Source organism: Rhinichthys klamathensis, unplaced genomic scaffold (genome assembly GCF_029890125.1).
Source record: "Rhinichthys klamathensis goyatoka isolate OS25496 unplaced genomic scaffold, OSU_Roscu_1.1 h1tg000321l_1, whole genome shotgun sequence".
Taxonomy (NCBI): Eukaryota; Metazoa; Chordata; class Actinopteri; order Cypriniformes; family Leuciscidae; genus Rhinichthys; species Rhinichthys klamathensis.
The window spans coordinates 783,737-797,931 of record NW_026606837.1 but is presented as its reverse complement, the minus strand read 5'-3'; the positions used below and the strand labels follow the sequence as shown (position 1 = coordinate 797,931).

At 39.2% G+C, this 14,195-nt stretch overlaps 1 protein-coding gene across 1 annotated transcript; it reads left to right on the top strand.

The window, feature by feature from the left end:
• The first annotated feature begins 1,423 nt into the window (after nt 1-1,423).
• On the top strand, nt 1,424-14,164 carry zbtb21 (zinc finger and BTB domain containing 21). The gene is made up of 2 exons (XM_056271495.1): nt 1,424-1,677; nt 8,726-14,164. The coding sequence occupies exon 2, from the start codon at nt 8,731-8,733 to the stop codon at nt 11,806-11,808; it is 3,078 nt and encodes a 1,025-aa protein (XP_056127470.1). The 5' UTR covers nt 1,424-1,677; nt 8,726-8,730; the 3' UTR covers nt 11,809-14,164.
• Nucleotides 14,165-14,195: the final 31 nt, after the last annotated feature.

Genomic DNA, 14,195 nt, shown 5'->3' with positions numbered 1-14,195 from the left:
GAAAATTGTGCTGTGTCTGAACCAGCTTAGTTAGAATTAGCATTGCACATAATACTTAGCCTATGAGAACATACAAGTCATAAATACACAGATACACAGACACGCACACATACGGACCCCTGATTATCAGCAGCCAGGCTGGCATTTGGATAAATCTAGCAGCTAATAATTGTGGTGTGAAAAACTGCCTAATTAAAGAATGTCAGTGTTATGCGCTCACTGAGTGACTAATGTGTTCTCATGCAGAGAGCAAGAGAGCACAATGTACCGTGTGCTTGAGAAACTACTGAGAGGATCATAATTCAACACGTTATTTGTCAAATAGAATGAGGAAAATAAATCGAGCTTAAATATATATCAAATTACAGTACAAAATATGTGGTGTTTCTGTATTGCAGTTTTGAGCTGTTCCTGCTGTGTTGAGTCAGAAATTATATGGTGTCCAAACTACACACTGATTTCAAATCCTGATTTAAGTGAAAGTGGCACATGGAGGCCAAGTATGGTAACCCATACTCTGAATTTGTCCTCTGCAGTGAGAAGTGAACACACACAATGCAAACCGTGGACACACAGACCCGGAGCAGTGGGCGGACATTTTTGCGGTGCTGCATGCAGCACAATTCTAAAAATCCTTGATAGTTTCAGGTTTTCCGTAACGATGGGAACCCTGGAAATAGAGCATGTCATTTTCCTACACAAACATCAAAAATCACTATGTGTGATAGTGTTGAACTTTCCTCATGCAGTTTCACTTTCATATTATGAGTTAACTTGCTTGTGGGTAAACACAATTTAACTCTCCCCAAGGAAGATATAATGAGTATGTCCGTGATTCTTTGACAGACTTTATTATTCATATCATTTTAATTAGTCGCAGAGGGAACAGAACCCAGATCTTCTAGAATAACGTGAAATGAGTTAATCACTCTGTTAATGCGCGCAACATATACAGAATATTGTAGTACAAAAATACAACATCATGTCTATAAGCAACTTTAAGAATAATAAAAAGTCTTTCAGAGCAATGCAGTTTGTTTAGTTAGATGCTGCAAATTAAAATGGCAAAATAGAATTATTAGTGCTGTAACTATTATTTTGATAACTTAATATGATTAATATTATATTTTAATAATATTTTTTGCTAATTTCTATTAATCAGATGGAAATTATTTTCCAATTCAATACAATTAAAGCTCTCACTTTTAAATAAAATGCACACAACACATTGTGCAAAAATAATTTTGAATTTTGAATACAAACACTTTTTGCAAACCTAAACAGTGAATTAAGTAGGCCTAACAAATACACGTTGTTTCAATTATCACTTCTAGGGGAATGCAACACGTTTCTTTAGAAGTGCTGATTTCTATATACACTTGACGACTAAATGCTTCCTGTTTCTTTAATAAGCGTATGCATGCGAACTTAACTCAACTGTTTATCAGTCTGTCATCCTCCGCTCATTTCCTCCATGAACGCCCACAGGCCACAGCTTTTACAGCAGCCAATCAGAGAGCAGCACACGTGACGAGCGTTCTTAGCGATGACCTCATCCCTAGAGTGGGATGACGTCAAATACAAGATGGATGGAATCACGACTGCTTCATGCTCAACGCAACTCTGAAACAAAGTCCAGTGTCGGAGCTCCGCGGCATTCAAAGCCACCAAACTAGGGTGAGTTGAAATGCTGAACAACTTTATTTCACCGTCTAACTGAAGTAGTTGGATGTTGTTTTGGTAAAATCTGTCTTTCCTGACGTAACGCTGAGGAGATTTTTTCGCTCTCTCTCTTTCCTGACATAAGCGGCTGCTCCAGCCTGTTGTGCAGGATGCGACGTCTGCGCAGTCGGTGACCAAAGAGGGTGTGTGTGTGTGTGTGTGTGTGTGTGTGTGTGTGTGTGTGTGTGTGTGTGTGTGTGTGTGTGTGTCGTGCGCGCAGACGCGAGTTATAATCGTTTCATTTCCTATCTTGTGAATAGTAGAGTAAAGAAACGCAACCAGTTGCCTGTATTTTGTGACGTGTTGGGTAATTATGGTCACAGTTTGGCAACGGCGAATCAACATATGGTTTTATTTGAAATGGAACTCGCGATTAAGAGGGAGGATTATTTAACGAAATCATTTAATGTAAAAATACTCACTCCTCGTTTTCATGAGCGAATACTCTAGGCAGCGTAAAACCAACTGTAACTAACGTTAGACATGATGTAATCAGCGGTCGTTATGCGCATGCGTAGACACTGGGCAGGCCTGGTTACTGCATTTTATGATTTTTATTTGCTTGTTGTTGTTATCTTTCATGATAACATAAAATTACATGTAATTTAACAGATTATAATTTTCAATAAAAAGTTCTTGTTTATCTCATGCAAATTAGATAATTATGCTTTTTTTCCCTTCTTTTGCAGACATGGCTTTTCTTTTATGCATTAGCAGTGTTTTATTTCATAATAAATTAATGTTTCCAATCAGGCAAATTGTTGCACAGTGTATATGTTGCTCAGTGCATGTTGCATTGTTGCACAGTGTATATGTTGCTCTCCCCTATAATATATATTTTTTGTATTAATTGTTTTAATTTTTTGTACAGTAGTGGCCAAAAGTGGTGTCCATACTCCGGCCAAGGACATTTGTCAACTTCCCCCTTTATTCAAATATTACTCAAATTTGTTAAAGATTTTGTAAACATATTGCATAGTTGTTGTGCTTGGAGTCAATTGTTTTATTTGTGATAATGCAATGAAACACACCGAATTATGAATTTTGGCCATGGGCGGCGCTAGGGAGGGGCTAGCAGGTGCTTCAGCACCCCCAAGAAAGTCCAAAGCACCCCGATAGCACCCCCCAAAAAAATGTCTGGAATCAATTATATTCAAATATATGTTATTTCGAGATATTTAGTCGTTATTTCAATATAATATCTCGGTATTTCGACATAATAACGGCAATTTTTTGTCCCGCCAAAGCCTTTTTTGATCGGTGAGTGATGTAGAATAGAATGACTGCTGCGCTTGACAGGGCGCATCACGAGCAGAGAGAGAGAGAGCCCCGGCCGCGCGCACTCTCACTTCAAACACTTCTCGCGCATATTAAAGGTGCTCTAAGCGATGTCGCGCGTTTTTTGGCCAAAACATTTTTTGTCACATACAGCAAACATCTCCTCACTATCCGCTGGCTGCCTGTCCTCTGAACACACTGTAAAGAAACGCGATCTCTGTAGACAGCCCAGGCTCCACAAACAGCAACAAAAACAAACTGCAGCGACCCGCTCCCCGAAACATAACAAACTGTTCCAGCCAATGACCGACAAGAAGGGTTTGGGGGTGTGGTTTGGGGGGTTAGTGTGCGGATGAGGAGGAGGGAGGGTCTAGCTAGCCTCCGTTTTGTTTGACAATAGTTCGAACGTCAACAAGAAGTGATGTCACCCAGGATCGCTTAGAGAACCTTTAATCAAAATCAATAGTAAAAGCTCGGAAGACCGCAATTTCACGTGGAGCATTTGGAGATTTGTTCTCCTGAATTACCGCGGTGTGTGAATTGTGCTAAAAAAAATCACGTTGCCCAGCTTATCGTCTCTAAAAAGCGTTCTGCCCATTCAGCTGACCTAAACCACATTTCAATAAACGAAAAAACCTATCCAGTGATATGTTTTCTGTATTGACGCAAATCTTGTGCGATGTCCTAAACTGCCGAGATAATCACACAAGCGTGCCGTAGACGTCCACATGTCCGATACGCAAACGAATGACTCATTTTAACCATTCACTTTAATGAATAGTTAAAACAACTGACATGTCCAACACTGAACTCACCAGACCTCTGAATCGGTGTATAAAAAATCGGTAACACTTAATTAGATTAACATTTATTACTAGTAATTAACTGCACTTCAGCATTGTTAATGTTACTTGTTTCAAAATTTAGAGAGTGATGGTGCGTTCACGTGCTATGGAAAATATGATATTTTCCACTTGTAAACTGGTATTTACCAGTGTGTTGCGTTCAAGTGCTTTTGTTGTCGTAATGTGGTAAAAAGATGGAGATCCAGACCTGTTATTTAGCTAAAACTATTTTAGATTGCTTAAGTCATCTGCTAGCCTACAGCAAGAAAATGATTTATCAAAACTCAAACGGAAATAATATATGCTGTATATTTTCTAGATCATGAATAGTACATATTTTTACCATTCACAACTCTTGCGTTGCTCTCCGCCATTTTGAAAAGGTCAAAGGTAATCTCATCTCGGCAACTCGTGCATCAAAATATTCTACGAGTTGCCCAGTGGAAAATACCACATGAGGGGGTGTTCATGTGCATTTTCCATGTCGGCTTTTGGTATTTACCATAATTACCATAGCACGTGAACGCACCATCAGGCCCACTATGTGTGTTGTAGCCATTAAATAAGCGCATTTAATTTCATTTTTGTTAAAATATAATACGTTTTTTTTTTACATCTATGCTGATTATGAAAATTGAACAGCACGAGTAATATGCGCGATATATCGGAAGATATGATGGGTCAGACATGATTTTGACCAATAAATTTACATTTACACATTTACATTTAGTCATTTATTTTAGCAGACGCTTTTATCCAAAGCGACTCAACTGAGGACTAAACCAAGCGAGTCATCGTGAAAAGGCAAAAACAACGCAAGAAGTGCTCAAAATACCAAGTTCGGACATTGCTCGGAGTAGCATAAGCCAGACAAGCAGGATTTAAAGGAAAAGGATTTTTATTTTTTATGTTAAGTATAAATTAAGTTTTGTTTTGTAGAAAGCCTTTTTTAAAGTGAATTTCGTTTTGTATAAATTGTATCTTAATTTTAATACATTTTTCATCAACCAATAGGCTTTATGCCCAGCTGCACTACTTCCTGAACTTCAGCCAGCTCCTTGTTTCCTGTCTGACATTATTGGACAAACTGATTAATCCAGGTGTGCCTGACCAGTAACAAATACCAGACACACCTGGGTTAATCAGTTTGTCCAATAATGTCAGACAGGAAACAAGGAGCTGGCTGAAGTTCAGGAAGGGTATAGACTGGGTATAGCCTAAATAAGAAGCAAATATAGCAGACAATATGATAAAGATAAGGAGGCGCGGGCGCGATTGCATTGCACGTGAACTGGAGCACATCTCATAAATTTTGCTCATTTAAATAATAGTGTGTGTGTGTGTATATATATATATATATATATATATATATATAGGCTAATTGCGCAGCTCCCCCTGTCAATGATCTAGCACCCCCTCAGCACCTGCGTTAAAAATTATCTGGCGCCGCCCCTGATTTTGGCCCAGGCTGTCAAACAAAGAAATTATGAACACATGCAAAAACAAGAGAGAACCAATGAAATATTAATAACTGATTATGTTGTAGTAGTCAATGTATGTTTTTTTCTATGACCTTTTTGGTTTTCTATACATTCTTTATTTAGCATATTCAAATAAGCTAGAGCCTGTAGCTGTAGTTTGCATTTTTTTTGCCAAATAGGCTCATTTAAATACCTTAACCAAGTTTAGTGTTTTGTTCTTCCCTCATATATTATATATATAGTTATATATATATCAGGGGCGTAGGAGCCATTATACGTGGGGGGGACATGTCCTTCAAAATCTAAGTTTTGTCCCCCCCACTATTTCCCAATGTAAGATTTTGTTTTGCACTGCCTGCCTATCTCTGCCGATTTCACAGTCTCCAAATGAATCCATTCGGCAACTTTTAAATACATAATTCGGCCGTATTCTTCAGCTGCTAATCTCGTTGTCAGTCGACCATGATCGCGCACCGCTCGCGCATGCGCATCTAGGTGACACGGATAAATGTACGCAGCGATATATAATGCGTGTTCCTGGGAGATCCTAGTTGCGCGGGATGTGGAAGCGTGCAAAAGTTCTAGAAATGTACATAAAGTGCCCTGGCCTTGAATGACAAGGTAAGGAAAATAAGACTAAATCTAAATTAAATAACCAAGACTAGGTTGGCCATGTGATTTTTCTCAGGAGATGTTTTGAGCATTTTACTTCAGACACCGGATTATTAGCAAACTGCCAAGAGAACTGCTAGCTGGCTACTCAAAATAAACTAGCAATCTATTCAGGCAGCATATTTGTGTTTGATCTGTGTGAATTACAGAAATATAAGACTTGCTAGACCTACTTTTAGCTACCAAGGAACCTTTCCACTAGGATAGATTGATTTTATTTTTCAATCTATCCTTGGGGGGTAAGCTAGGTGGTTAATGGAAATTAAATCAACCATTTATTTGAGTTTTTAATTTTAGTTAATCAGTACATGACTGATTAACAGTAATGTAAATGCTAAATGTCCTAATACCTGTTGATACTACAACAATGCAAAGTATATGCTCTTAACCTTGCAGTTTTTCACATATCATGTAAGACTCATTTTCTCAATTTCTTTGCACGAAACTCTCCAGAAAGTGCCATTTAATGGTTTATTTTTAAAAAAAAATTCCCGGGGGAGCATACCCCCGGACCCCCCTAGGGAGAGCCCACATAATAAATCCCAACTTAATCACTGCTTAGAACCAAACTAAGTAATACAGTCTGTTCCCATAAGTCTTTACAAATTAGCATTTAAGTGCCTTATATATACAAAAATATATATAAAAATCCGGGACACAATGTAAGCGGAACGAAACTGAGCTACTCGTTAATGTGTGGTTGACGGACCGTTTATCAGTTTGGAGGGAGGACCAAAGCAGCGCGAGCCGATCTTGATCATCAGCACTGTTACTACACAGCGAAATCCAGTAAAGAAAACATTTGAATTCGCCACTGAAGTAATAACGTAGCTGAGAGATATAGTGAGACACATTCACATTTCTCCGTTATTAACGGATCAAACAGGGCTGACGTGGAAACCAGGAAGAAACATTGTGCCATGAATGAACTATTCAGTGTCCACAGATCAGCAACATTTACCATGGATTTACTGTAGTAACTACTAACTGTAACCATGGGAGTTTGGCAGGAATAGTAGGCTAATGCTTTCAAGTAACATCACGTCGGTTTTATTTTGACATGAATACAATTGCTGCCCTCAAATGTTAATCTGAACTAAAATAAACCTTTGTTTATAACTAGCCTACTACAATATTACATTTCATTTTGTCCAAGGAGCTGTTTTGTTTTATAAGCTCCTAGTCCTAAGAAAAGTCAAGTATAGCTCCATCATTGCTTAAAGTTAAAAAATATCATACTTTATGATGTTAGTTTTAATAAAAATATAATTAAAAAAATTAAATCAAGGAAATTTCTCTGGCATTTCTTTCTTTTTGCTGTATCGGAAACGTACCGAACCGAACCGTGACACAAGTGTATCGTATCGAACCGAACCGTGAATTTTGTGAACCGTTACACACACATATGCATATATATATATATATATGTATATGTGTGTGTTATTTTCAAATACAAAATATTTTCCTCTTTTTTTTTTTCTTTTTTTTTGATTGTTTAATGAAATGTGTAGGGACATTTAAAAGAAATATCCCCTCCTAGCATCATTTTTGGCCACTACTAATGGGCTAAACTAAAATATTACTGGTATTTTAATTGTCTTAACCATTTTAATCACAAATCACTGGTCAGGAAATTAGCAAGAATTGCAGAAACACTCTAGATAAAGTAACTTAGGATGGAATAGCCTTTCCCCAACTTGCAGACAGCTTGTTACAGGAAGACGAGTCAATGTTAATAGCTTTAAACCGTTCATGAGTAGTTGGAAAAATTTCTCCTAGTTTGTTTGAGTTTAATATGAGACCAAATATTCACTATATAGGGTTCAAACCTGGACTCTGACCAGGCCAAAACATGAGCCTGATGGACTTGTTCTCAAGCCACTTCTTGGTTGTCTTTGCAATTTGTGCAGGAGCATTGTCTTGTTGAGAAATAACATCTGATCGTTCCTCTTTAGATAACAACTTTTCATTTCTGGGAAGCAAGCCACTCTGCAATATTCTCCTGTATTACAAAGCATTAAATTACTTTTCACAGTGAAGTAGCTCACCAATCCCAGCAGCTAAAAAGGCTCTGCACAATGACAGCTCTTCCTCCATGCCTCACTGTGGTAGAGATGCATTTATTATTATATTTCTCAGCAGATTTTTGAAGGCACCGCTCTGGAGCATCACCATGCATGCAACTCGTGTTTCATTGTGATTCATCATTCCACACAACTGCTGAACCACAGTCTCTGAATCAAACTTCCCATATTCTTCCAAAAACCAAATTCTGTCTGATGGCTTTTTAAGTAGTGCATTAAAATAGTAGTGCACTTAAATTTAGCTAATTCCCTGAACAATAATTTGTGGTTAAGACAATTAAAAGCTTCGTGTTTCACCATTTTGGGCTTGGCCCTTTTTTTTCTTTTCTTTTTTTCCCCAGGAGTGTATACTGTAATGCAGTGGTTCTCAAACTCAACTCCAAGGTGCTTTATTATTCAAGACAATATTGGAAGCCTAAATATTAAGAATATTAATGAGCCTTTATTGTAAAGTCTTACCAGCGTGAACATTAATGAACAATGGACAGTGTATTTATAAATGAACATATGTACATTAAGTAATGTTAATTAATTGACATTATTGTAAAGTGTTACCAAGATTATTTTGATGTAACTATAAGTCACTGTTGTAACGATTTTGCAATGTCACTAAATTTGTCTTTTCTTTTATTCTCCTTCAAAGCCAAAATGGAGAGCCTGGGGCACTACTGTAACCCTGCCCATGGTATTTCACTGCTGGGTGCCCTCAATGAGCAGCGGTTGATGGGTCAGCTCTGTGATGTTGTGTTGTTCGTGGGTGATCAACAGTACCAGGCCCATAAAAGCATCCTTGCAGCCTGCAGTGAGTATTTCCAGTCTCTGTTTTCCAGAAGGGACTCGGAGAACCGCTCCATTGTTCAACTTGACTTCTGTGAGCCTGATGCTTTTGAGATTGTGCTAAACTACATCTACTCATCATCTCTGTTTGTGGAGAAATGCAGTCTGGCAGCAATACAGGAGCTGGGCTATAGCCTCGGCATTCCATTTCTAACCAACATTATGTCTATAAGACCTCAGGCGTCATACTGTGTGTCGAGAAAACAAATGTTGCTCTCTGAGGAGGAGGAGGATGGCGCTTTACAAAAGAGAAGTGTTATTGTGCATCAAAGTCAGGGTGAGCAGCCTAACATGGAAATGTTTCCAAGGAAAAGTTTGAGTCTTCAGGGAAAACCGTTTAAGCAGGTCACAGAGCAACCCTCGCTCACACACAATTTCAGTGATCAGAGCCAATCCTCAGGACACATCAGACCAAATGAAAAAGAATCAAACAGTACCTCCAACAGCAGAAATTTAAACAAAAACACAGTTGAGGGAGACTGCAGATCTATCATCTCCTCTCCAACATCCATACTGAGACATCGAACTGAATACCGGTCGCCATCTACAAGGCCGCAACTAACATCCTCTGTGTCATTCAGTGAGTCTGTACAGCATGCTAGCCTACAATCAGATCAAACTGACACCACCATCGATGGCAGAATGGATGCATCGCATGATTCCAGACCAGTGGGTGAGCAACATGGCCCACGCAACCAAACTGTTGACCGAAGTGGGCCACTTATTAAAAGTCTGCTACGCAGATCATTGTCTATGGATAGTCCAGTTCCCGTTTTTTCTCCAGCTCTGGAGCTAAAGGATTCACAAAGTCGAGAACAGTCTGTGGTCAAGTTAATGGCCACAACAGCTAGGTCACCATCCCCTGAAAATGAGGACCGGGTGTCAAAAGATATGCCACTTCTTTTCAGGTCGAGACAACTAAATTCGTATGAGATGGACGGCACTCAAACAACTCAACTCAGAATCAAAACAGAGCCCAGCAGTCCCCTTGCCGACCCTTCTGAAATTGTTCGCATCACTGTTGGAGACAACCTGCCGATAAATTTCAAAGACTTTCAGGCAAACTATGATGAAGGTCCCAGAGGGTATTTTACTCCCTCGATAAAGAGGAAGAGTAAGATAGATGGTAGTTATATGCCCTTTAAGAGATCCAGGCCTGTTAATGAGCATCATCTGTTGCATCAGGAAAGCACGTTTGATGAGGTACCTTACAATTCCAACATGGACACTAGTAACGAGGAACCTGGAGAACTTCGCCCAAACAAAATGTTTAAGTGCTGGAACTGCCTGAAGGTTTTCAGGTCCAATGCGGGTCTTTATCGCCATGTGAACATGTACCACAACCCAGAGAAGCCGTACGCTTGCGACATCTGCCATAAACGCTTTCACACAAACTTCAAGGTCTGGACTCACTGCCAAACCCAGCATGGCGTGGTGCAAAATCCTGCACCCTCCTCCAGTTCCTATTCGGTCCTGGATGAGAAGTTTCAGAGGAAGCTAATCGATATCGTCCGAGAGCGGGAGATAAAGAAGGCCTTGATTATGAAGCTCAGGAGAACCAAGCAAGGCCTGCAGTCACAACCCTTTGGCAGGAAAAGCAGGCGATCGAGGTCATACGGATGCCCCTACTGTGGCAAGATGTTTTTTTTCCAGTCACACTTAAAGCTACACATGAAGGGACACTCCGCTGAGCTGGCTAACCTTGACACGGATGCTGAGAGAGACCTTCAATACAAGCAGCAGCAGCAGTTGGCACATCTTAAAGAAAACCAAGATAAGGACGTATTTTCTTGCCGGCTCTGCAATGAGAAACTGCCCTCTTTGCCTGAATTAGAAGACCATGAGAGAGCTTGCAGGTATGCTACAGTCTGCCCATACTGTGGACTTCGATTCTCCAACACGGTCGTCAAGAAAGACCATGAAGCTCACTGCAAGTACAAAAAGCTGACCTGCCTTGAATGTATGCGCACTTTTAAGTCTTCTTTCAGCATTTGGCGTCATCAGGTGGAAGTTCACAATCACAATATGATGAGTGTTAAGGAGCAGTTGACTCTCGGTCTCCAGGAGAGCAATCACGATGAATCATCCAATGTGTTCGGAGTTCCTCCCTCTTCTCAGGAGTTGATACGTGACCCCAGAGAGGAAGCAGTGTACAGCGACTCATCTGTTCCACCCATGTATGATTCTGAAGACTCATCGTCTTATGTCCCAGAGGACTTGAGTGCTCACGGTCAAGGGGAGCTGCAGGTCAAAGAGGAACCTCAAGAGGAAGCAGTATCAGCCAAGGATAACGTGAGCACCGGATCCGAGGAACCGGGCGTTTGGCCTTGTGAAAAGTGTGGAAAGCTTTTCAGCACCCACAAAGACCTGGAACGACATCAGGAACTGCTTTGCCATATCAAACCCTTCATCTGCCACATATGTCACAAAGCGTTCAGGACCAACTTCCGTCTCTGGAGCCACTACCAATCCCATATGTCCACACCTGAAGAGCCAGGGATGAGAGAGATTGACAGGCTTCCGTCTTCTCCATCTCCTTCTCCACCTCTTACGATTTCCATCCCAGAGCCTCCAACTTCTCAAAAACCTCCACTCACAGCGACCTGCTCTGGGGTGGACACCTCAGAGGAGGAACCCAGAGGCTCCATGTCACTGTCAACCAAGAAGCCAGAGCAGGACAAGACTAGTGACGATGAGCCTGGGGAACATTTACACGCCAAGACCAACAGTACAGACAAAACTATCACCCCGCAGGAATCCGACACGCTTTTTTACCATGCACCAACCCTCTCTGCACTCACCTTTAAACGGCAGTACATGTGCAAATTCTGTCACCGGACATTTAAGACGGCTTTCAGTCTGTGGAGTCACGAGCAGAGCCATACGTAAGAGTGCAAAACGCAGTTGCACATTTGTAGCCCTTAACCATTGGAATCAACAGTTCCACAGAGACAGTTTCTCTTTTAAACATGATTTACTTTGGGACACACTTGCAGCCAAAACCCAGGGATTTATTAACAGCATTTAATCATACTTAATATATCTTATTTCTATAAACAGTATTCAGAATGCATCTTGGATTGCATGCCAAGAGTTTCTTAAAACAAATTTGTTTTCTAAAGCATTTCCCTGTATTATTTTTTTGTTTTAGGTTTATTGTTCAGTGATCAAAAAAGACTGTTAAATGAAACGGACTTCTTTCACCTTAAGAACTCTTCTAAATTACTTTCTTTGAATTATTGCAAAGTGTGATTACTTTTTTTGGGTTATTACGCAGAAGATGTACACCTCTCTTGTTTTAGTGGCCTTTATGCTGTTATTTAGCACTTTCAAGCTATTCCAAATAAACATTGTTCTCTATTAAAAGCACAGGCTGGTGTAGACATGGCTCTTTAGTTAGAAAAGATAGATCCGTCACATCCAAAACTAAAAATGAATTCCCCTTTTCTACCCTAAAACAATAGCTTTAAGTTTATTTTTGCCCCATTTTTCTGTTACATACACAATTCAGCCCTGCCACTGTTGTTAGAGCTATTAAAGGGGTAGTTCATCCAAAAATGATATGCTGGTAATCAAACAGTTTACGGTAGCCACTGACTTCTACAGTATATTGAAGCCATGACATCTACAGAAGAAAGAAACTCATACAGGTTTGGAACAACATAAGGGTGAGTATATTGTCACATTTTTCGTTTTTGTGTGGACTATCCCTTTTATATTGAATTGTTGCTTTGATCATTTAAGCACCATATAAAAAGAAAATCTTAAGCAGACTGAAATGTATATGTATCAAACTTTGTGAACATTGACAGAGGTGAAGAAAACATGTTTATAATTTAATTTCAACATTGCTACTTAAGTTGTAATTTTCATTTTAAGAGTATTTTTGTTCATGTGTTTTGCCAGTTCTGTAGGCTTTCCTGGTATTTTTGTTTAGAGGTTGTGGATAATATTCAGTGGTTGTATTGAACAAATAGAAGGCTTTATGTGTACAATTAGCAGGTTTGGAGTGATGTTCTTTAAGCTTTTTAGTGTGTGCCTGCAATGTGGATCTTCTAATACTTTTGTTGTACAGGACATGCAGTATATGTGGGAATTACTTCTCATAAATGTGTAGAGATGAAGTTTAAGTAGATATTCACACTGTATCAGTACTGTATCAGTACATTGTGAGCTCTACCATAGTGGAAGCTCAACTTACCAGAACTCAGTACTCAGTGATTAATGAAGTCTTGATGCAATGATGTTGAATGGTTGGACATTCCTAATGTTCAGTGGCCCTTTTCTGTGACAGTATGACCCAGAGAAGATCTTTATTCTAAAATATTAAAGCACAAAAGCCGTAATCTTATATTTAGCAAGTATTTTAAATATTAAGAAGTCTTCTTCCCTTACATTAGGGGATGTTTGGCTTAGCAAGCTTGTGGCCTTTAAGCACAAAATCTAAATATGTTGCTTGCTCTTTGCATTTTCCTTCAGCTACTGTCATTTACTCTACATTTTGATGGATAAAACAGTAATACATTCCTTTTGATCTTATCCCCCAAAAAAGGTATTGATTAATGAATAAGTTGGTTATTTCTCAGGATAGAAATACCTGATTTAGTTTGCATTTACTTTTGTCCCCAGTATTACATGACACCTAACACCAGCTTTTTGTTTAGGGTTAAGAGTTAAACCATATTATTAGCAGACCGATGATAAAACGAGCATTTCACTCAGTAATTGATACATTTCTTAATGTGGTTCATTGAAAGATTGTATGACATTGAATGAATAGTGATGACAGAACAGAACGTTTAATCCTCAAACTCATTTTTATGGTCTTTGTTTGTACATGAAAATTATCCCCCGGTTTCACAGACAAGGCTTAAGCTAGTCCCAGACTAAATTGCACGTTTGAGCTGTTTTAACTGAAGCAACTTGCACTGACATATCTTAAAATATGTCAGTGCCATTTTTGTCTCAAGATGCACACCACTAATGTTTTTTCTATGGCACATTTATAAAAGCTACTTAAATGCCCTAATTGATCTAGAACCTAATCCTGGCTTAATCTAAGCCCTGTTTGTGAAACCGAGCCATTATCTTTTTTGGTATTCCTGTGGTATCACTGCAATAATTAATATTTGTAAGCACTTGAATTGTTCTAATGTGGCTTTAAAAACTGTATCAGTTTTTGTGTTAAAGCATTTTCTACTGTTTTCTGTGCTTGCTTTATAAAATAAATATCAATACTGTGTAACTGAACTTGTGTTTATTTCATCTACCGTAAT